Genomic DNA, 19,046 nt, shown 5'->3' on the forward strand with positions numbered 1-19,046 from the left:
AACTTCTTAGTTTTAATGTTGTTGATGGCAGCAAATGGTATAGATATGAGTGCAACCTGTTATTGTCAACGGATGTCATGACTGTCCCTACTTTCCCCAGTAAGTACAAATATCATGGATCCTCATGGATAGTCACTCTGGAATTCAAAACAGAATATCCAGAGTACGAGAATAATTTTTGAGTATAGTACAAGTACGAGTATAGTAGAGTATGAGTATATTAAAGTACAAGTATAAATAAACAGGCATTTGGGAAATATGATGAATGCACAGAGGCCACAATCCAACATAGAACAAGGAGTTCTTAAACCAATTGCTTTCAGGGGGTTTAAATGCACCTTTCTTGAAGTAGGATTGTGGCTCCTGACTTGCTAACTTCTTAGAGGCCAAAGGTATATCCTACTATATGTTGGGACCCTTTCCTCTCTTGTTATATGCAAAGATGTCATTAGCAAAGTAGTAGCATAGTCTTTTCAAATTAACAAGTGCTAATGGGGCCATGAACCCAGATTTGCATCTCATATGGGAAGAGATTTATTAATTTCTGCCCAGCGTTGCCTATACGCAACAGGGATCAAATGTGTACACATGTGAGTTGGTCAGAAATGGGCTGAAGAAGGCAGATCCGTATTCAGGAGTGATTAAAAAAAACAAAGTTAAAACAGTAGATCCCCTTCCCTGGTTTCCAGATGAAAATGGAAAAGTAAGGGCCAACAACTTACGAAGTTCCACTTGGCCTATCAATCTCATCTGAACTATTATCAAAGCCTGTCTTTCAAACACTGAGTCAATAGATGGGTTCCAGCTATGAGTACAGGCAAAATTAACTGAAATTGGAGAGAGGTTGTGCTACTCAGGAGCCACCTTCAATGCATTTTGAGGATGGCATTCTTGATTAAAAGCTAGAGAATATATATTTGAATGTATTGAACAACCTCTAGCAATGCAAATAAATCCATCACATCATTTTCAGAGCTTCAGAGGGCAAAACGGTAGAAGTGCCTTACAGAGGAGATGTTGAAGATACCATCCGTGACATCCTGGGAGGTCTGCGATCCACCTGCACCTACGTGGGAGCTGCCAAACTTAAAGAGCTTAGTAGAAGGACAACATTTATTCGGGTAACTCAGCAACACAGCCAAGTCTTTTCTTAGTCAAAGAGGAAAAATCTTGCAGCTGTGAAATTTGGTTGGTTCCTTCTCCTTTTCTTTGCAATGCAACTTCCTGCTGGCATACTCCAAACCAAGAAAGAAAATTGCCACCCAGTATTTTTTGTACTGGTGGGGTTAAGCCTACGGAGGACAAGCCATAATTTCCATGGTTATTATTATTATTTTGTTCAATATACAATAGCACTGCCTTTTTATTGCCTTGCCTATTTAAATTCAAGTTCCATTTTAATCTTTTAATGATAATGTGTGAGTCACCCAGATTCATAGAACATTAGTCTGTTGAAACCATTGCTGTTACTATTATCATAAGCAAATTCACCCAAACTTTTACAATCAAATGGTCATTTTCCACGGCCCCTGCAACATGGTGTGGAAATCAGGAAAATGGGAGAACAACTTGGAAACATAATTTATTCATTTATTTATACAGGTATTTATATACCACCTTTCTTGGTCATCAGATTTCTCCTCAGACTTTAATCCAAGGTGGTTTACATAGGCAGGCTGTTCTAAACCCCGTAGGGATTTTTACAATTGGATAGTTCTAGTCTTTCATAGAAATCCTCGTTCCAGCTGGATTCCTTCCCGGTCTGGCCTCTCTCTGGCCCTTCGCTTCCCATGCTCCACTTCACGGCAACTCCTCTCTGCCACCGAGGGTCAGCTCATCAGTATATCTGCGTGTTGTCAGTTCTCGGGTACTTCCGGTTGTTTCGAACTGGCAGCCTCAAGGCGGCAGCTCTACCAACTGAGCCAGACCTTGCAGAGGTGTTTCCCCAGCATGCTAGGCATGAACTTCTGAAACAGAAAGCTGGTACTTTATTTTCACTGCAATGTTAAGTGCTCATCCCTGTGATGATATATACTCAAAATTGTTGATTAAATAGTTATATTCCCTTTATTGTAATGCTTTGCTGGGGGAGACATTCCACCATAGCAAATGACCATGCCCTTCATGTTCATACAGAATATTTTCAACAGGAAATATGTAAGAAAATAATGGTTGCTATGTTTCTTGAATCCCTTTTGGTAAGGATAGAAACATGCAGCTGCTTTGTATTTTTTCAGCACCTACTATAAAAGTCCAAATTGACAGCAAATTTGCTCATTACTTTAAATTCAATATTTGCTCTTGTCTTTGTTCATACGTCTTTTAAAATAGCAGGCATGGGGGTCACAGTTGGGACTGTGGTGCATGGAGAAAGAGGGGAGAAACCTTTTGCCCCTGTGCGTGGTTATGACAATAATCCCTCCCCAAGTTTTGTGCTCAGAGTAGGAAGCTGCTGATGGCAGCAAGGATGGCTTCTTCCAGAGACAAAAAGCAGCTTTGAGAGGCAATTTTCATCAGGGCTATGACATGGCATAAATCCTTCCTGCATACCACAGTTACCCTCCTGATTTCTGCCCCTCCTGTCCACAAGCTTTATTTTAAAAACTTGTGTAAGAATCAAAACTCCAGCTTAGCTGCAAAGAAACATGTTGAGCCACAAACCAGGAGCACCAGTTTTGCACTCCAGGGCCTTTACAACCAAGGCCTCCCAGATAAGGAGCTGTTGGCTTTCTGTCTTTAATTTACTGTTACAGGTTTTATGTGTGTGTTTTTTTTGGTTGTTTTTTTGCTGCCACAATCTACTGTAGCGTCTACTGAAAGCATGTGCTGAGACATTCAACTACCATTGTGGCTCCTCCCAAGAAGGAAGGAACAGAACTGTGGCAATAACTTAAAAATATAGTGATGATTTCTTTTTGAGAAATGTTATTAGACTGAACACCAGTCATATAAAAGTCACTTTCTTGGATATTTGTTGGTCATGCAGCCCATCTGATGTTCTGTGAACTGTAATCTGGAGGACACAAGTCTTGAGATGAGTTTATTGTAATGCATTATATGGATACTGAAACCTCTGGCTGATGAAAGCTGTGGGTCTCAGGCCCTCTAATCCTCTGGAGGCAACAGGAGCACAGCACAGCTCTGGAGGGCCCATGTCAGGCTGACTCAATGTGTTCAGGGGCCATGGATATTGACATGTGCTGGTCCTGAATCCACAGATACAGCAAGCCCACTGTATATGAGAACATCTCTGAGAATGTTTCAGGGGCTCTGTGTTAATATGGAACATGATGATGGACACCTTTTGATGTGTGTGGACACCAGAAGCTCACTACTGCTGAGTTCCCAAAGCTAGCGACTGGCCTCCTGTGATGTTTTGGTACAAGGCAAGCTACTTGTCTTTTAAACCACCTGGCACCTACATGTTGAACCACAACTGATTTTACCTAATGTTTGGGCTAAGTAGAAATTAAATAATTTTAAAATGAATAATATATTAAAGAATCATTTTCTTTCGTCGGGTTGAAATATAAAATGTGAACATTTACAAATGTTTTAAAATAGTTTATTTAAAAGTTAAAATGTGTTTAATTTAAATAACACATAATTTAAAATTTGTTGATTGGTTAATAGAAAACCAATTAACAGCCCATTCCTATCCCTTGCCAGCCCATAGCATGAAATGCCACTGTGAGAGTGCACACTGCATGCTATGGGGGATTCAACCAGACAGCCCTAGGGGGGTAAGTAAAACTTTTTCTTATTGGCCTCTCCCCATAGGACACCTGACCTCCAGTGGATCTCCTTGACTCTATGCCAAGGAGACTCAGAGGGTGTTTTGGGGTAGAGAAAAGTGGATAGGATCTCAGCGTACGTGACTGCTGCAGAGATCCTCCTACACCTCCCTGGCCCACTCCCTTCCCCAAACTGACACCACTGCCAACTTACCTGCTCTGGCGGGGAGTCTGGGAGCTGCTGTTGTGTGTGCAGGACCTCTAGCAGTTTGTGCTAACAGCCCTGAAGTGCACGGCAGAGGAACAGCTTTTACATCAACATCACAGACTTTACAGTGTTAGTTTGTGAAATCCACCATTATAAGATCCCTTAGGCCATTCAGAGCTGAATTTTCTGCTTGCTATTGCATGGCCATGCCATTGAACACTTGTGCCATTCTGACTCGTTGTTTATGCCACCTTGCTATAGGCATAAGCCTGAAAGACTGTAGAAGTACCTGATGTAGCAGTGCAAGTTAGGCGCACCCACCCAATAATCCTTCATGGCTGTGGCTGTACAGTTTTAAAACTAGTGTACCTGCTTGAGAATCTCCTATCTTCTGTTTCCACAGAGGGGGAGGCAACAGCAGCAGCATGAATCTGCTTTATTTAAAAACAAAAAAGAAACCCTCTAACTTGATGATGTGTTAATGTCCTGGATGTCCATCCAAGTACAGGATGTGTGAAGGATCTCTGCCTCTGGATCTGATCAAAATACTTATGAATAAAAATACCCATTTTCTGCCCCATGTTGATTTTTATGGCCAATTCATGCGTTACTTGCAGCACTGTGGGAGCCACTTTCCTTAACCGCTTCTCATACCACTCCATGAATATAGATTGGAAGCAGCAGCTGCTATAGGGGTTGGGGATTTAATTTATTTATTTAGCCATTCCTTCTTTCCCTTCCCAGTTCCAAAAGAAGCCAGTGGCCCAATCCTACTTGGGCCAGTGCTAGCCACTGCGGTATAGGAGCCCTGCTGCCACAAACCCAGGCTGTGTCAACCCTATTATAGGTTAGCAGGGTGTGTGTGCTGTGGATAGGGAGGGGAGGATTCAGGTGAAGGAGGGGGTGGATCCCAGCAGCACCAGAATCCTATTGCCTTCCCTTCACCCAGTCCCTCCCCTTTTTTATTGAACTTACACCAGCTGCTGGTGTAGGTCAGGGGAGAACCCTAGGCCATCAGGAAGCCTACAGAGAGGTAAGAGGAGAATATATTTCCTTACTGCTTGCTGGCTTCCTGATCTCTCCCCCATCCCACCACAGCATGTAAGATGCACTTCCATCCTGCAGTGTAGTGGGGGATAAGATTGGGCTGAGACAGCTAAACCTGCAGTTGTCCCTGCACAGGTTATTTGAACCATTGTGTATCTTTTCTATCTGCATTTTCCTTAGGATGACTGTTTGGGAAACAGCAGTTCAGTCACCAGCTAAGTCACCAAAGCATATAAGTGGAGGAGTTGTGTGGATGGGACCAATTATGCACTTTTTTTTTCCCTCCTGAACTCTGTCTGGTTCCTAAGGAGGACCACACACCCTCTCCTTACAGCAGTCCCAATCCTATCCAACTTTTCAGCACCGGTGCAGCTGCAATGCAACCCTGAGGTAAAGGAACAAATGTTACCATACCTTGGGGAGATCTCTGTGACTGCCTCCCCACCACAGGATGCAGTGCATGCCCCACTGGCACTGAAAAATTGCATAGGATTGGGCTCCAAGGGCCCTTGGAGCCCAATCCTAAGCTCTTGCTGCCAGTCCACCACCAGTACTGACTGTCACAAATGTGCCGTAAGGCAAATCTTCAGCCCTTGGTGCCAGCTGGCGATGGGTGGACAGCCGCTGCTCTGCAGCCGCCCAAACCTCCAGGCGGTAGAGAGGTAGGTGGGGGCATAGGGGGAGGTGGCGAGGAGGTGTTCTGAGGGGAGGGTAAGGACAGGGAAGAGGTGGGGAAGAGCTCTGCTCCTCCACTTCTAGAGCCTCCATGTCAGGTCTTGGACCCGACACAGAGGCTCTTGATTCTATGGGAGCCCAAGGGTTGCAGCAGAATTGAATAGCCCCATTGTGGGGGTACTTGCCTTACCCAGTGGAAGGAGATAAAAGTCCCTTTCTCCCAAGGAGCTGCCGGTAGCTGCCCTGTTGTGTGCAGGATGCCGTGGCAGCCGTTCCAGTGCTGTGGCAGTCCCAGCGCAACGGACAGCTCAGGATTGGGCTTCTTGACAGCACAAAATGGGTCAGTTTTTATCCTGCTATGATGCTCCAGGTTCTGGCATTGCCACTATAGCGGTGCTGTCTGAGCTATAAATTCTCAAGGAAATTAAACAATACCTCCTAACAACAATCTTTGTATCTCCTTCCTATTTCTATTCTGATATTCAAACTTCCTTTATTTTATGAAATACCCACGGTAAAGTTTGGTTATAGCAACTAAAGCCACACAGAACATTCAGGTATTATAGCAACTCACTGCAAGGTTTAAAAATGATCTGTACTGAATTATGGAAGTACCACCCTGACTATGGAAAGCAATGAGTTATAAGTAATTTCAAAACACATAGTCATGCATGAATCTTGCAGGGATAATACAACCACCTACATGTCTTCCTTTTAACTGCATGCAGGGGAAGAAGACTGAAACTATATGTACTGTATCAGAGTGGCTAGAGCAACCATTTTCAACCTTTTTCATCTCATGGCACACTGACAAGGCACTAAAATTGTCAAGGCACACTACTGGGTATTTGACAACTGACAAGGCACACCATGCTGTCAGTGGTGGTGGGGGGCTCACATCACCCATTGGCCCTACTAATAAATGATCTTCCCCCAAACTCTTGTGGCACACCTGTGAATCACTCGCAGCACACCAATATGCCACAGCACAGTAGCTGAAAATGGCTGGGCTACAGTTATAAGCCACAAACATGAATACATTGACTTCTGAGTATATTTTTATTACAGAGAAAAATAAAATATTTTAAATTCTGTAAACAATCCCTCCATATCATGAAGACAAACCTTAAAGGGAAACATTCATATGGACAAATACTCTTTCAAAGAAAAACTCCTTCCCATCTCTTCTTTAATTCATACACAACAAAGAACACTGATTTGCAATTGGCACTGTTATTTTATTAGTACGAGTATACTGAAACAATAAACTTGTACTGGTATACAGACAATTTCTTTAAAACAATTTTGTTCAAATTTTGAATCAAACATTGTTTTATTATAATAATGAAATAATTTCTACCTAGAAAACCTGCAAGCACCATCAAAGAAAGGGACCATAAAATTCAATAAACAGACGCGAGTGTATCCTACAAATAGACACACCACGATTAGAAAATAGAATATGAATTCTTCCATTTTTTTTAATATTTGTTTTAAAAAAGCTAGTGCAAGTACAATATTTTACACTGGAATTACAGAGAGTATGCACGCATATGGAAAAAGTTCTCCTGTCACAATAAAAGCTCTTACCTATGTCTGTATGCACTTAAAATTTCTCCGCTTTTCTATAAGGTGCAAAACATTATTCCCTCCCTATTTCTCCTTTGTACTGGCCATGACAGCCTAATTGGCCTCAGCATAAAGCTATAATACCCCTTTTCCTAGGCCAACACCAGGCAAAACATTGAAAGTGTAATTTAAACTGTCTGAATTGGAACAAGGGTGGGGGAGCCCAGTAAAAGCTATTTACTGACTTAGGACCAAATCCTAACCAACTTTCCAGCATGGACATAGCTGTGCCAATGGGGCATGTGTTGCATCCAGCAGTTGGGTGGCAGTCACAGAGGCCTCAAGGTAAGGAAATGTTTGTTCCATTACCTTGGAGCTGCATTGTTCTTAACTCACCGCTGGAAAGAATTCGTTAGGATTGTGCCCTTTGTGAATTTTCTTTCCTCAAGAACTTGCTGTTGACAAAACTGGTACAAACTGGTTGGAAGGTTCCTATTTAAATGCAACATGTATTCTGCAGTGTTATTTTAAAAAATGAATAGACTTTTTTTAGTTCTAGCTGGTAGATTGTCCCAAATTAAGCTTTATATCTTAATGGAGTAATAATGTATATAGCCAAGAGTTCTGAAAGACAAATATAAATGAATTAATACATGAATAGAACTACTGACCTGCATAATAAATGCAGATATTTATAATGCAGACAAAAAATATTCAGAGGCATTTCAAGCACTTAGGGTGCAATCCTAACCACTTATGTGGTTACTTTCCTGTACTGGCATAGCGGTGCCAGTGGGCCGTGTGGTGCATCCCGCAGTTGGGTGTCACTCATGGAGGCCTCCTCAAAGTAAGGGAATGTTTGTTCCCTTACCTCTGTGCTGCATTGTCCTTATGTCAGTGCTGGAAAGCACTGACATAAGGGGTTAGGATTGCATCCTTAAGGACCTATCTCCAAGGGATAGACACATGCCAACTTGCAAGTTAATCCAAACTAGATTCAACAATCCATTCTATTAGTATGTGGGCCCAAATCTTCTAGATTATCCATATCTTCTCATACCCATCATTATTGTCAATTAAGTGCTCAACATGTGGTGGAACTGTATCATTTGTCTGGGCAATAAATCTTTGCACCTACTGTGCTTCTCCTTTGGCTTTAGTTCTGGGAGATGAATTGGCAGCCATTTTGAAATTGAATTGCTCCCTTAATTACAGAGATAACAATCGCAAGAGGAGCTGAAATGTACAATGTACACTGAAAAGCCTCTAATTGCCATAGAACTTTCTTAGTGGACAGCTCCAACTAGTATAAATCTGTCTACCTCAACTCCAATACATCTTTATAACAAAACAAAATCATAATGTATAAAGAATGTTTTTACGCAATCTGGTGTTGAGGAATCCAATCAAGCATTTAATGCGCCAGACTTTTAGTGGCTTTACAACAATTTACTAATCACACCACACACAATTTTGTTGGCAAAGTGGCACTTCAGAAAGTGGCACATGCCTATGATCTGGACTTCTAGTGTCACTAGTGTCACTAGTGTCTTCTAGTGTCACTTCTAGTGTCACTAGTCACAGGCCTCTGTAGAACTAACTCTTACAGCTGTTCCAGCACCAGCCAGTTTATTGCAGATAACACCTCCAATGGTTGCCTATTGTATGGCTAAGAAAAGGGAACAAGAGCTTTAATCAAATGAAAGAAAATGAACAAACAGAAAGAAAAGCAACCTTGGAAAAAACCTCTGATTAATTCTCAGTGGTAGATTCGAGTCCTTTCCAATGAGAAAAACCACAGAATTCTTGCAATCACTACTATAAAAGCATTATGCATTGACCAAATGCACATCATTTTATTGTACGAGATGCCTTCTGTCTGCCCCTGAAAGAGTCATTATAACAGAAATTGCATCCCCTCCATATTAAATACCAGAACTGAAATGTGTATTATTACTATAGGCTGAAGGGGAGAAGGATTCAAACAATAATCACCCAGATCCCCACCCTCACTTTAAAGGCTTCCTATTGCCTAATTGATTTTGGACCCTCAGAAATACGTGTATTCCTAAATTCCCTTCATTTTTGGTGTGCCAGTAATATACATTTCCGAAACAAATGAAAAGTCACTTTCTCAGACTCTATGGACTACCACTAGAAATTATGTTACACATAATACCTCTGCACAAAAATGAGAGGTTTGTGTGTATGTGTTCTGTGAGGGAAGGAAGATGCAGACTGTATGAGACAATCTATATTTTTTCCTTTTTCTCCTTCATTGGTCACTCAGACTGCAATCCTATGCACTGTTACCCAAGTAGACATGCATAGGGCTGGGCCTTGAGATCCCTTGTAACAAACACTTCTTGTTCAGTTTTAAATTCTTTGGGTACTTTTTTTTTTCAAAGAACAGGAAGTGCAGGAAATGTAAAGCATCTTCTCTAGAAGGGGCAAAGACATTCCAATCAAGTTTAGAACCTAAATTAGACAGGGACAAATAGCAGTATCATGGTGAATCATTCTCCCCAACCCATCTGTGGGATTGATGGAATACGAATATAAATGTAAGCATAGTTGTACTTGAAAAACCTGTTCTTTAGCCATTCTTTCCAGCCAGAGCCAATACAATCAGATCATCTAGACATGAGAGTTTTCTATATACAAAAAACATGTAACTTTCACCCTTTCTCAGCTTTTGTACTTTTATTTCATTTTTACAAACAACACTCCATTTCAACATATCCATCTCTTTTCAAACACTGAATGAATCATTCCAACATTCATGTTTCTTTTGTGCAATTTTTTAAAAAACATTACCTGTACTCCTTTCAATGTGAGTGCTTCAAAAAAGTTTTTTTTAAGCTTCTCATCAAATTAGGTTCACATAAAAAAATATTCCCACAAGTTATAGTGCTACAAGTAAAGATCCTATCAGTAAGGTAACACGTCTGAAGCGAGGTCGTCTATGTAAAAGAAATTGAACTCTGGAGTAGAAGTGTGCAACTTGTTTGGAATTTCCCTATCAACAAAAAAAAAAACACAATACTGATTTTGGGAACTACAAAGGAAATCCATAGAGAACGTTCCTGTGCTCTCCACAAACAACAGTCACAATTTGGAACACTACTCAGTTCTCTTATTTTTCAGGTTACAAAACACATAAAAAAAGCAAAGCGCTAACCACATTCTTAAAACATACATTTAGAACTATTTCCCTTTTTTCACACCACCGCAGTTACCTGTCCTTTGGTTGGACAACACTATTATCTGTGGTGATGGGGGAAAGAGAATGTAGGTCACATATTGCCATTAACAGAGTTCATTTCATAGGAGATGTAACACAAAAGGGCCCAACGTTTTTGTGGATAAAAATACAGGGTTGAATCCAAAGAGCAGAAGAAAAACAGCCACTAGTGGTGTTCAGCAAACACTTGGGCCAGCGTTGGCAGAAGAGGATGCATGGGGTTGTAATTAGGAGGTCAAATACTAGTTCTCATGCTTCTGCTTGAAGATTTGTAAGAGAACCCTTCTGTGAGCAGATGACACTGTCCACATGTGGAAGGGCACTTTGGAATTCCAACCCATGAATCAATGCCTCTGAGCCAACAGTGTTCATCCAGATAGATACTAGTGTGGAACTCAAATCTGATAATATAGTGCTGCTTTAATTCTTCTGCTATTGGTGTATTCCTTGCTGCATTTGATATCCTCTGCATGCTGGCACCATAAGTGCTGCTTTGGTTGCACTCTCAGCCACTGGAATACGTGGGGTAGTCTCACATAGCCCATAAGCAACACTTCCCTTGATGTGTTCTGAAACTCCAGCGATGCTGCTGCTGTTCAGAGCATTGCCATTAAAGCTGAAATAATGTGTCCATGAGAATGTTAGAAGCCACAGACACCCAATGCCAACTTTACTGTTCATGGCAACGCCTTAAACAGCAATTGCATGAAAGCACCCCAAGTGATTATAACCCCAATGCTGCAAAGAGAAACACACACTAGATATAAGGCCTTCAACGGCCCTGGTCATATATTTAAGCATAGTTTTTGAAGGGGCTGGTCAATGTGTAGCTCTGATCTGGCAATGCACACATTTTTAAGCACAGCTATACCCCATGATTTCAAAAGGGATAAAGAAATCATGAAGAAAAAATAAATGATCTGGGAAATCATGACTATTCCCCTGTAGGACTGAGCCCTGAGGGTGTAAAGCTTTGCAACACTGTGGCCTGGATGTATATGGCATCTTTAAAAAAATTGTTTAGGAACCCATCTCTGAAAATAAGAAGAAACATGAAAATTTCCTATTCCAACAATATCATGGTTTGGTTTTGTTTTCCATTGCTTGGCAACATATCAAAGAAAAACAAGCCACTGTGCACAGAGCAAATTTCACCACAACCAAAAGCTACTGTTCATGCTGGATCTGCTCTTTTGTATTGCAATCTATCTGATAAATCCGGGAAGTTAATCCATGACCATACAGGAAATCCAAACATCTCCTTGGAATTGAACATCCCTACTCCAGAGCAGTAAAAGTGCTCCTTCTGGTCACATTAGTGTACCACACATACGCCAGCCCCATCCCTGAGTAAGAGGTGTGAAAGGTTTCTAAACGTTCCTTGATTTAGGGAAATAAGAGCAGTGATGTCACGTCCTGGCTCAAATCCACCCCCCACCCCCACAAATTTCAACAGTGACACCAGATTTAAAACAGAGAAAGGAAACATGCAAAGGAAGGAAGGAGAAGGATGCATGGAAGGGAATAAACACAAGAAAATAGTCCAGGTTTAACTTGCAGGATATGAGGTAAGTGACATCACACCCTGAAACCCCTGTGATGTGGCCCAGACAAACTGAAATGATGCCTAAGTTAAACACTATAAGGAACAGTCATTTTATATATATAATATAGATATATAGATATATTTATTTAGAAATTCCTATAAAGAGGTTCTGGTATTTTTTTTCTTTGCCCTGACTAATTTTATTGGTGAGTGTATGAGTTTCATTGTAAACTAAACAGGACTAGTACAAAAACAAAGGAAAAAGAAAAAAAGACTGGTGTCAGTTAATATTGCCATGTGGACACTGTACAGAGGCCTCTAATGAAAATAATCTTAAAATGTTATCTGCATCTGTCTATTACTATTTAATCCATGAGAAAGAAGTGTGGAGGGAGTGATTCTGTGAACCAGAGTTTACAGGAGCAATCCCAGAAACATGAATGGAGTTAAACTACTTTGCTTGAAATTAGGTGCCTTTTTCAAAAGAAATTAACAGTGCAATCAAATGCATGTTTACTTAGAAGCCAGTCCCACTGTACACAGTGGGGCTTACACTCCCAGCTAAGTGTGCATAGAATTGCAGCCTAAGGCACTTAGGAGCCCAAGGATTGAATCCAAATCCAATTGATGAGGACAAAGGACCCACCTCCCACTGAGGCCATCAACAGGACCAGAATTTGCCTTGGGAAATGGAATTTTGGGAAATGGATAATGTGGAAGATTTAAGAGGTCACAGAAGTGGACCACAAGTTGTCAGTACAACTCAGGATGCTCCAGAGGCCAAACAGGACTCACCCCCTGGACAGTACCCAGAAGTGACCTTTCCTTTCATGGAGGGAACCATCCGCCTCTCGAGAAAAGATCAGTCACAGGCAGTTAAGGGACAAAGAGTGTGGGTGCTGTGCTAATCTGCACAGGATTGAACTTAATCCACATTTCCCAAAGAAGTTGAAATTCTGTAACACAGGCATGAGACAATATGATGCTGGACACGCTGCATAAAACCACCTGCACTTATATATGGGTGATCAGCATTGACACAGATTCACAGAATCTCTTCTCCCCAGCAATCCTTTCTACCTTTAAAATTGAACAGAGGAATATTATGTAATCTTTTTTTCTCTGTGTGTGTTGTGTGTGTGGTTTTTGTTATTTAATTGTAGAGGCCAAGGGGGGGGTAGAACAGGAGCTTTATAGAGCCTTCGCTCCCCATGTGCCATAGATGTTGGCATCCAGAGAGGTTTTGCCCCTCCCATGGGCTGAGCGAGATATAAAGCCCTAGATTTAACAAAAAAAGGTGAGGGAGTGGCAAAAGGTCTAGCTTTCACCTTGTGGGCGAGTTCAAATTGGCACATAAAATATTGCACATGCTACAAAGCAAAAGCACAACAGAAGGGAACAATGCTTGGAAGGAAGAAACAATTGCAGGAGTCTACGTCTGCAACACAAGTAGGGAACAAATACATTCCTATTGCTCCAACCTTTTCTATTATTATTATTTTAACATGTTAGTGTTAGTTCTATAGATACGGTCAGTTTTATAATCCCCGCTTCCTTACATGTGTGATGCTCTCTGAGTACATGTGTATGATGAGACTAGTGGTACTAATGAGAACGAAACAAGTCATTCTGCCCCACGTCTTTCTATTCCTCTTGCCTTTAGAGGTTAAAATCAAAACAAAACAAAACAGAAAGCAAAAATAAAACTCCAATAAACAATAAATTGAAAGTGCCCTGAGCAGAGTTTATGGAAGATTAAGCAAGTTCTCCAAGCAGAATTGTTGAAAAAAAATTACAGCACTAAATAAGCAGTGTGATTGTGAGGAGGAACCTGCTCAGCTATTTGGTAAATTACTGAGAGGTTATAATAAAAATTCAAGACAGATTTCAAGCTATTTTAAAACTTAAAACATTTTTGGTGCACCCCAGAAAATGGTACAAAAATGATTAGTTCTGGTGTGAGCTAAGGTTCAAGTAACAAAGGAAGAGACATAAAAGTTGGGGAGGGGAGGATAAGGGTGGGAGTTATTTTTTTCCAAATGTATTGTATTTAGACAAGGGGAGGGGAAAATGAACATTTGGAGGAATTTGTTCATTTTAGGTCCAGTTCAGATTTTAAATGTTTTGATCTGAAAAGGGCCTCACATTCAGAGTCCCAATGCAACCATAGAGAGCCACATTCAGGATCAAAGTCTTGATCAAGAGAGATGAACTCCTGTTGCATAAAAGTCCCTCAGCTGAACATTACTTGAACCAAGACTAAGGTCAGTGTCACAATAGTAGCTCGCCCTTCACTTGAGTAGTAGGGGTGTGCGGATGTGTCCATTTTGGCTTCATTCATTTCCTGGACAAGGCCACTTTGTGGACAGTGGCGACAGTAAGGCATATAGAATGCTCTTGGAACAGAAATCAGGGTACATCACCTCTCCACACAGGCAATATGCCCTGCCCTCTGCCTGACTTGCCCTGTTTGCATCCAAATGCAACTGCATGTGGGGAAAGGAAAGAAACCATCCCCACTCACCCTGATAAGTAGGAGCAAGCACTGTTGTTAACAAGCCTTATGCTATTTTCACATGAGACACCATAAAGCATCTTAGAGCATCTCTTGTGTACTATACGTGAACACTGTTAATGTGGGATAGAACCCATTAACAATTCAGGAGGGGACCTGTATCCAGGGATCCATTATCTGTGGATTCACTTATCTGTGGATCGGGTCCACGGGCCCCCCCGCATGTGCCACCTCCAGAGGCGTCCGTCCATGGCCTCTGCCGGGTTCAGACTGACTCTTAGAGTCAAAGACATGTGACTTCCGTTTTTTTCTAAAAACTGAAGTGACATTTTTAATGCCTTATAAGGCATTGGGAAGCCTGGGGAAGCCAGGGAGGGCGTTCACCTGTATCCAGTTTCACTTAACTGCGGGGGGTTCTGAAATGGAACCTCCGCAGATATGGGGGCACGCCTGTAATTTTAGATTCACATTACAGATCAGTTCAAGGAGAACCCAAATTAAGTCTCAGGTGTGAAAATGTCTGTAGTATTTCACTAGGAGGTTCAAATCTAAAAGGCCATAAAATTATTCAGTATTTTAATTACCTGGGCCCTGAACTAGGCTGTCCATTTATTAACATGAATTTTTCACAGGTTGGCATTCCTAAACCATGCACCTGTGAGTAGCCACTAGGAATTTAATGTGGCTGCTTGTCAGGAACTAGTTTCAAGATGGAAGCCACAGAATCAGTAGGAGTTGGGATCTCTAGATCTGCTCTTAAATTTGTTTCAGATTTCTGGGAACAGTAACAACAACAAGAAGAAAGAGTTCAACAGGGTAAACCTTCTACCCATTGTCCTGTTTTGTACCAAACGTTGACATCTAAATTGTGTAACTAATGGAAAAGAAGTTATTCAAAGTAACAAATAGTAATATTCACAATAATACAATAACAATGGATTAATTTTTTTAAAAAAAGTCTCTTGCCTCTGTGTCAAAATGTCTCTTATGGAAAACTCAGCGAATCTGAAGAGAAATTCTCAGAATCTGTCCTGGTTCAGGGTGACAGATATGGTAGAAAGAAAATAAAAAGGTTGAAAGAAAACCTAACCCTATAAAAATGGCCTAGAGTTTAGGCAGGTTAGTAAGTAATTGCTACATTTGTTTAAGCTTTTTCAATCCCTCTCCCTTCCCCAAAAATTATTAGGTAAAAACTGCAGGAATACCACACAAATGATAAACTCAAGATGTGCAAATTGCAAGATTTTTTAAAGTCCATTTTTTTTCAAAAACACTGGACAAGAATGATTTTTTTTCTTCTCTTTATCCTCACTCTCTTATTCTTTATCTGTCAGCTCACATATGCCTTTAACTCTTTCTCAAGCATTAAAGTTTTGAAAGTGCCTCCTATTAAGTAGTCCTAGTGGACAATGACTGTCACATATCAGTTCATAATTCACATTCATCCCTTTGAAACCACATGAAAAACTTTCAACATCTTACTTGTGAAAAACTCTACATGGTTTGCATGTAGTTAACAGTGTTGAAGAAAATTCTTTTCTTTTTTTTGTTTTGTTTCTTTCTCATCAAAGAGATTAAAGTGAGATACAGTACTTGCTGAGTGTTAGGCCAGGATGCTCGGCAATGAAAATGTGAACAGCATTTTAAGTGCTTAAAGACATTCTATGTTCATTTGCAACATCCACTTCCTTGGGTCACACTGAAATCAGAAAAAGTGGCACTAGTTGTCCATTGTTAGGAACTAAAAACAGTACTAGAGTTAAAGACAAAGGTTTGCAACGTAAATGCAAACAACCTGGCATTCACTCTCCCAAAGGGGCAGTGCTTTTTTACCTCATGGAAGCAAATGTCAGTGGCAAAACTCAATGGATCTCTATATTTCTGCATGGAAGGAATCAAAGAATTCAGGGGCAGGAAGGGACCCCACAGGTCAAGCTTGCTAGGCCTAAAGCAATGGCGGCCTGCTATAAAAGAAATTCCCAGTGTTAGCCAAGCAGGAATCAGATGCTACTCCCTTGCTACATAACAGTACTAGCAAGCGGAAATGAAATCTCTGGGTGGCAGTTTCTAAGAATAACAACAATTTTAAAAAAATAGTGCAGTCAGACCCCCAATGAGGGGCAGGGAGTCAAGGGGAAGTGGAATATCTGGCAAACTCCAGAAAAAAAATCAAGTGGCTATATTGTGCAAAGCCCCAGAGACTGCTCCGTCCTCTGCAACTGCATCTGCTTTGGACTCCCGGCAGATGCTTATTGAGAGAACCATCAGACCACACTACCATGGAGCTTCCATTCCCACCCCCTCTTGCTGCATGAGGCAATAGTGTTAGTCTCTGCTACAGTTTCATTCCCGTCACCTCACCAGAGACAGCCAAGGCTTGTTCTGCTTGAAGTGCTGGGAAACAGTAGCCATGAAACATTTGCTTCCACGAAGGGTGGGGATGAAGCTGATACTGCCCCTTTCTGTAGCACTCAAAAGTAATCTCTGACAAACACCTGGGGGGGAAGTATGCACCAGTCTCCTGCATAATACCAGCTGCAACTATAACAACAAGGTTATAACATAAACCTAAAATAAGATGATAACATGTAAATACTGGGTTATTTTCGCCTACAGTACAGTAATCTGGATAAAAATGACAAGGGATAGCCTAATTTCCTTTCCCTAAACAGACTTCACTTGCCTACATTAGACCGCCCTTCGATGCAAATCTTAACCTCCTGAGGAATAAAAGAAGGTTTGGGAAGAGTCAACGGTGGCTCCTCTTCTGACTTCTCTAGTTTCCGTGTTTCAGGGGCTGACCACCTCCTCTTCCTCGTTGCTGTGGGCTTGCTGGGTTCTGTTTTGGTGAGCAGGGATGCTGCAGGCAATCCTATTTTGTCTGGAAACTTCAGTTCGCCATTCTCAGATGACATCTTTGCGCTTCCCTGATCAATCCCATTTTCCTGCTCTGCATACCTATGTCTACTCCCAGTGAGGCTGTCATTCTTAGAGTGCTTCAGCAAGATGCTAGCTGAATCCATGGGCTGGCCCTTTTTAATTGAGCCATTCTTCAGATTCTTGAGTGTGAGTGATATGCAGACATCCCCGACTGAGAGTTTGGAACATGGCAAATCAAAGAGCTGGCTTGTTCTCTCAGGGCAGCAGGATGACCAACCTTGTCCAAATACAAAAAATGGATACTCTACCAAGACTTCAACACTGACCTGCAAAGGGAGAAGAGACGAGAGAGAGAGAGAGAGAGAGAGGACATAAATTTGAAAATGTCTGTTAGCGTGTCCATTCTATTACAGAATTGCAAAAGCCTGCTGAATACTGTTTACTTCCCAGAGGTCACCCCTCTAGCAAAAGTTTAAATCCGTGGCTCTCAAACCTAAGAGAATATGCTGGTAGCTACTGGGAGAGAGGCAAACTCGCATTTCTCTGACATTGTGAATAACCCTGGACTTCCAAAAAAGTAAAAGGATAGTTTAAATCAGTGGTTCCCAACCTTTAGGAGCTCAGGGACCTCTAAGGTAAAATATGGAGATGCTGAGGACCACATGCAACCCACTACTGTCGCACACAAAAAATATAATTAAATTCATAATATGTAGAGAAGATAATTTAAGAATTAATGGTTGTGCTTGCATTTGCTTCACTAGCTGTGAGATTCTTGCATCTATACTGCTGCTCAAAACTATGTGCATGTTGTCCCTGGTGTCCAACCTATTCCAAGCCATCCCCTCTGCCATTAGTCTGTGTAACCCCTTGCCACAGGATATGGTGATGGTGTCTGCCCTAGATGCCTTTAAAAGGGGATTGGAGAAATTTCTGGAGGAAAAATTCATCACAGGTCCCAAGCTGTGATGAGCATGTGCACCCTCCTGATTTCAAACTAGGCTACCTCAGAAGGCCAGAGGTAAGGAAGGACACCAGGATATAGGTTTCTTGATTGCTCCTGGAAGCATCTGGTGGGCCATTGTGAGATGCAGGAAGCTGGACCAGACGGCCCTTTGGCCTGATCTTGTGGGGCTCTTCTTATGTTCTTAAGAGCAGAAGTGGTGGTGGCGGCAGCAGCAACAGAACAGACCATTGGCAGTCAGGAGGGGTATGGGGTGGAGCGCAGCTGTTGCAGGGGTTGACCAGGCTGCCCACATTCAGTCCTCTCTGGTTGAGCAAGCAGGAAGTTGCTCTGCTTGCCTTCTGTGGCTACTGGCCCTTTAAGAGCCTTTCCGGGAGATAAGCAGCAGACACACCAATTTAGAATGTGGGGAGGGGGCAATTACAGTTTGCCTTCTCAGCCCCCTTCACTGGCTGGGCTGTGAGCCTGGTCTTTCATCAACACATAGGAGCTCCTTTCCCACACCCCTGAATTATTTTCTACCCTTTGCACCCTCAGGATGTACTTTACCTTCCCCCACCCCCCACCCCCAAGCAGGCTGTGCACTCAACAGAGAGGCTGGAGATGAAGGAAGAGGTGGAGCAAGAAGTGGTTTCCCTACTCGTCCCTCTCCTACCCATCCCCA

The 19,046-nt window shown here is 41.8% G+C and overlaps 2 protein-coding genes across 11 annotated transcripts in view; one reads left to right on the forward strand and one right to left on the reverse strand.

The window, feature by feature from the left end:
• GMPR (guanosine monophosphate reductase) overlaps positions 1–3,492 on the forward strand; it is a 30,374-nt gene extending 26,882 nt beyond the window's left edge. For all 5 annotated transcript variants that reach the window (XM_066623488.1, XM_066623489.1, XM_066623490.1 and 2 more), the window contains one exon: positions 974–3,492. In XM_066623488.1, coding sequence (XP_066479585.1) covers positions 974–1,154 — 181 coding nt within the window. In that variant the 3' untranslated portion in view covers positions 1,155–3,492. The remainder of the gene's footprint in view (positions 1–973) is intronic.
• Positions 3,493–6,763: 3,271 nt separating this feature from the next.
• ATXN1 (ataxin 1) overlaps positions 6,764–19,046 on the reverse strand; it is a 307,081-nt gene continuing 294,798 nt past the window's right edge. For all 6 annotated transcript variants that reach the window (XM_066626680.1, XM_066626678.1, XM_066626682.1 and 3 more), the window contains one exon: positions 6,764–17,744. In XM_066626680.1, the coding sequence (XP_066482777.1) occupies positions 17,214–17,744 (531 nt within the window). In that variant the 3' untranslated portion in view covers positions 6,764–17,213. The remainder of the gene's footprint in view (positions 17,745–19,046) is intronic.

Source organism: Tiliqua scincoides, chromosome 4 (genome assembly GCF_035046505.1).
Source record: "Tiliqua scincoides isolate rTilSci1 chromosome 4, rTilSci1.hap2, whole genome shotgun sequence".
Classification (NCBI taxonomy): domain Eukaryota; kingdom Metazoa; phylum Chordata; class Lepidosauria; order Squamata; family Scincidae; genus Tiliqua; species Tiliqua scincoides.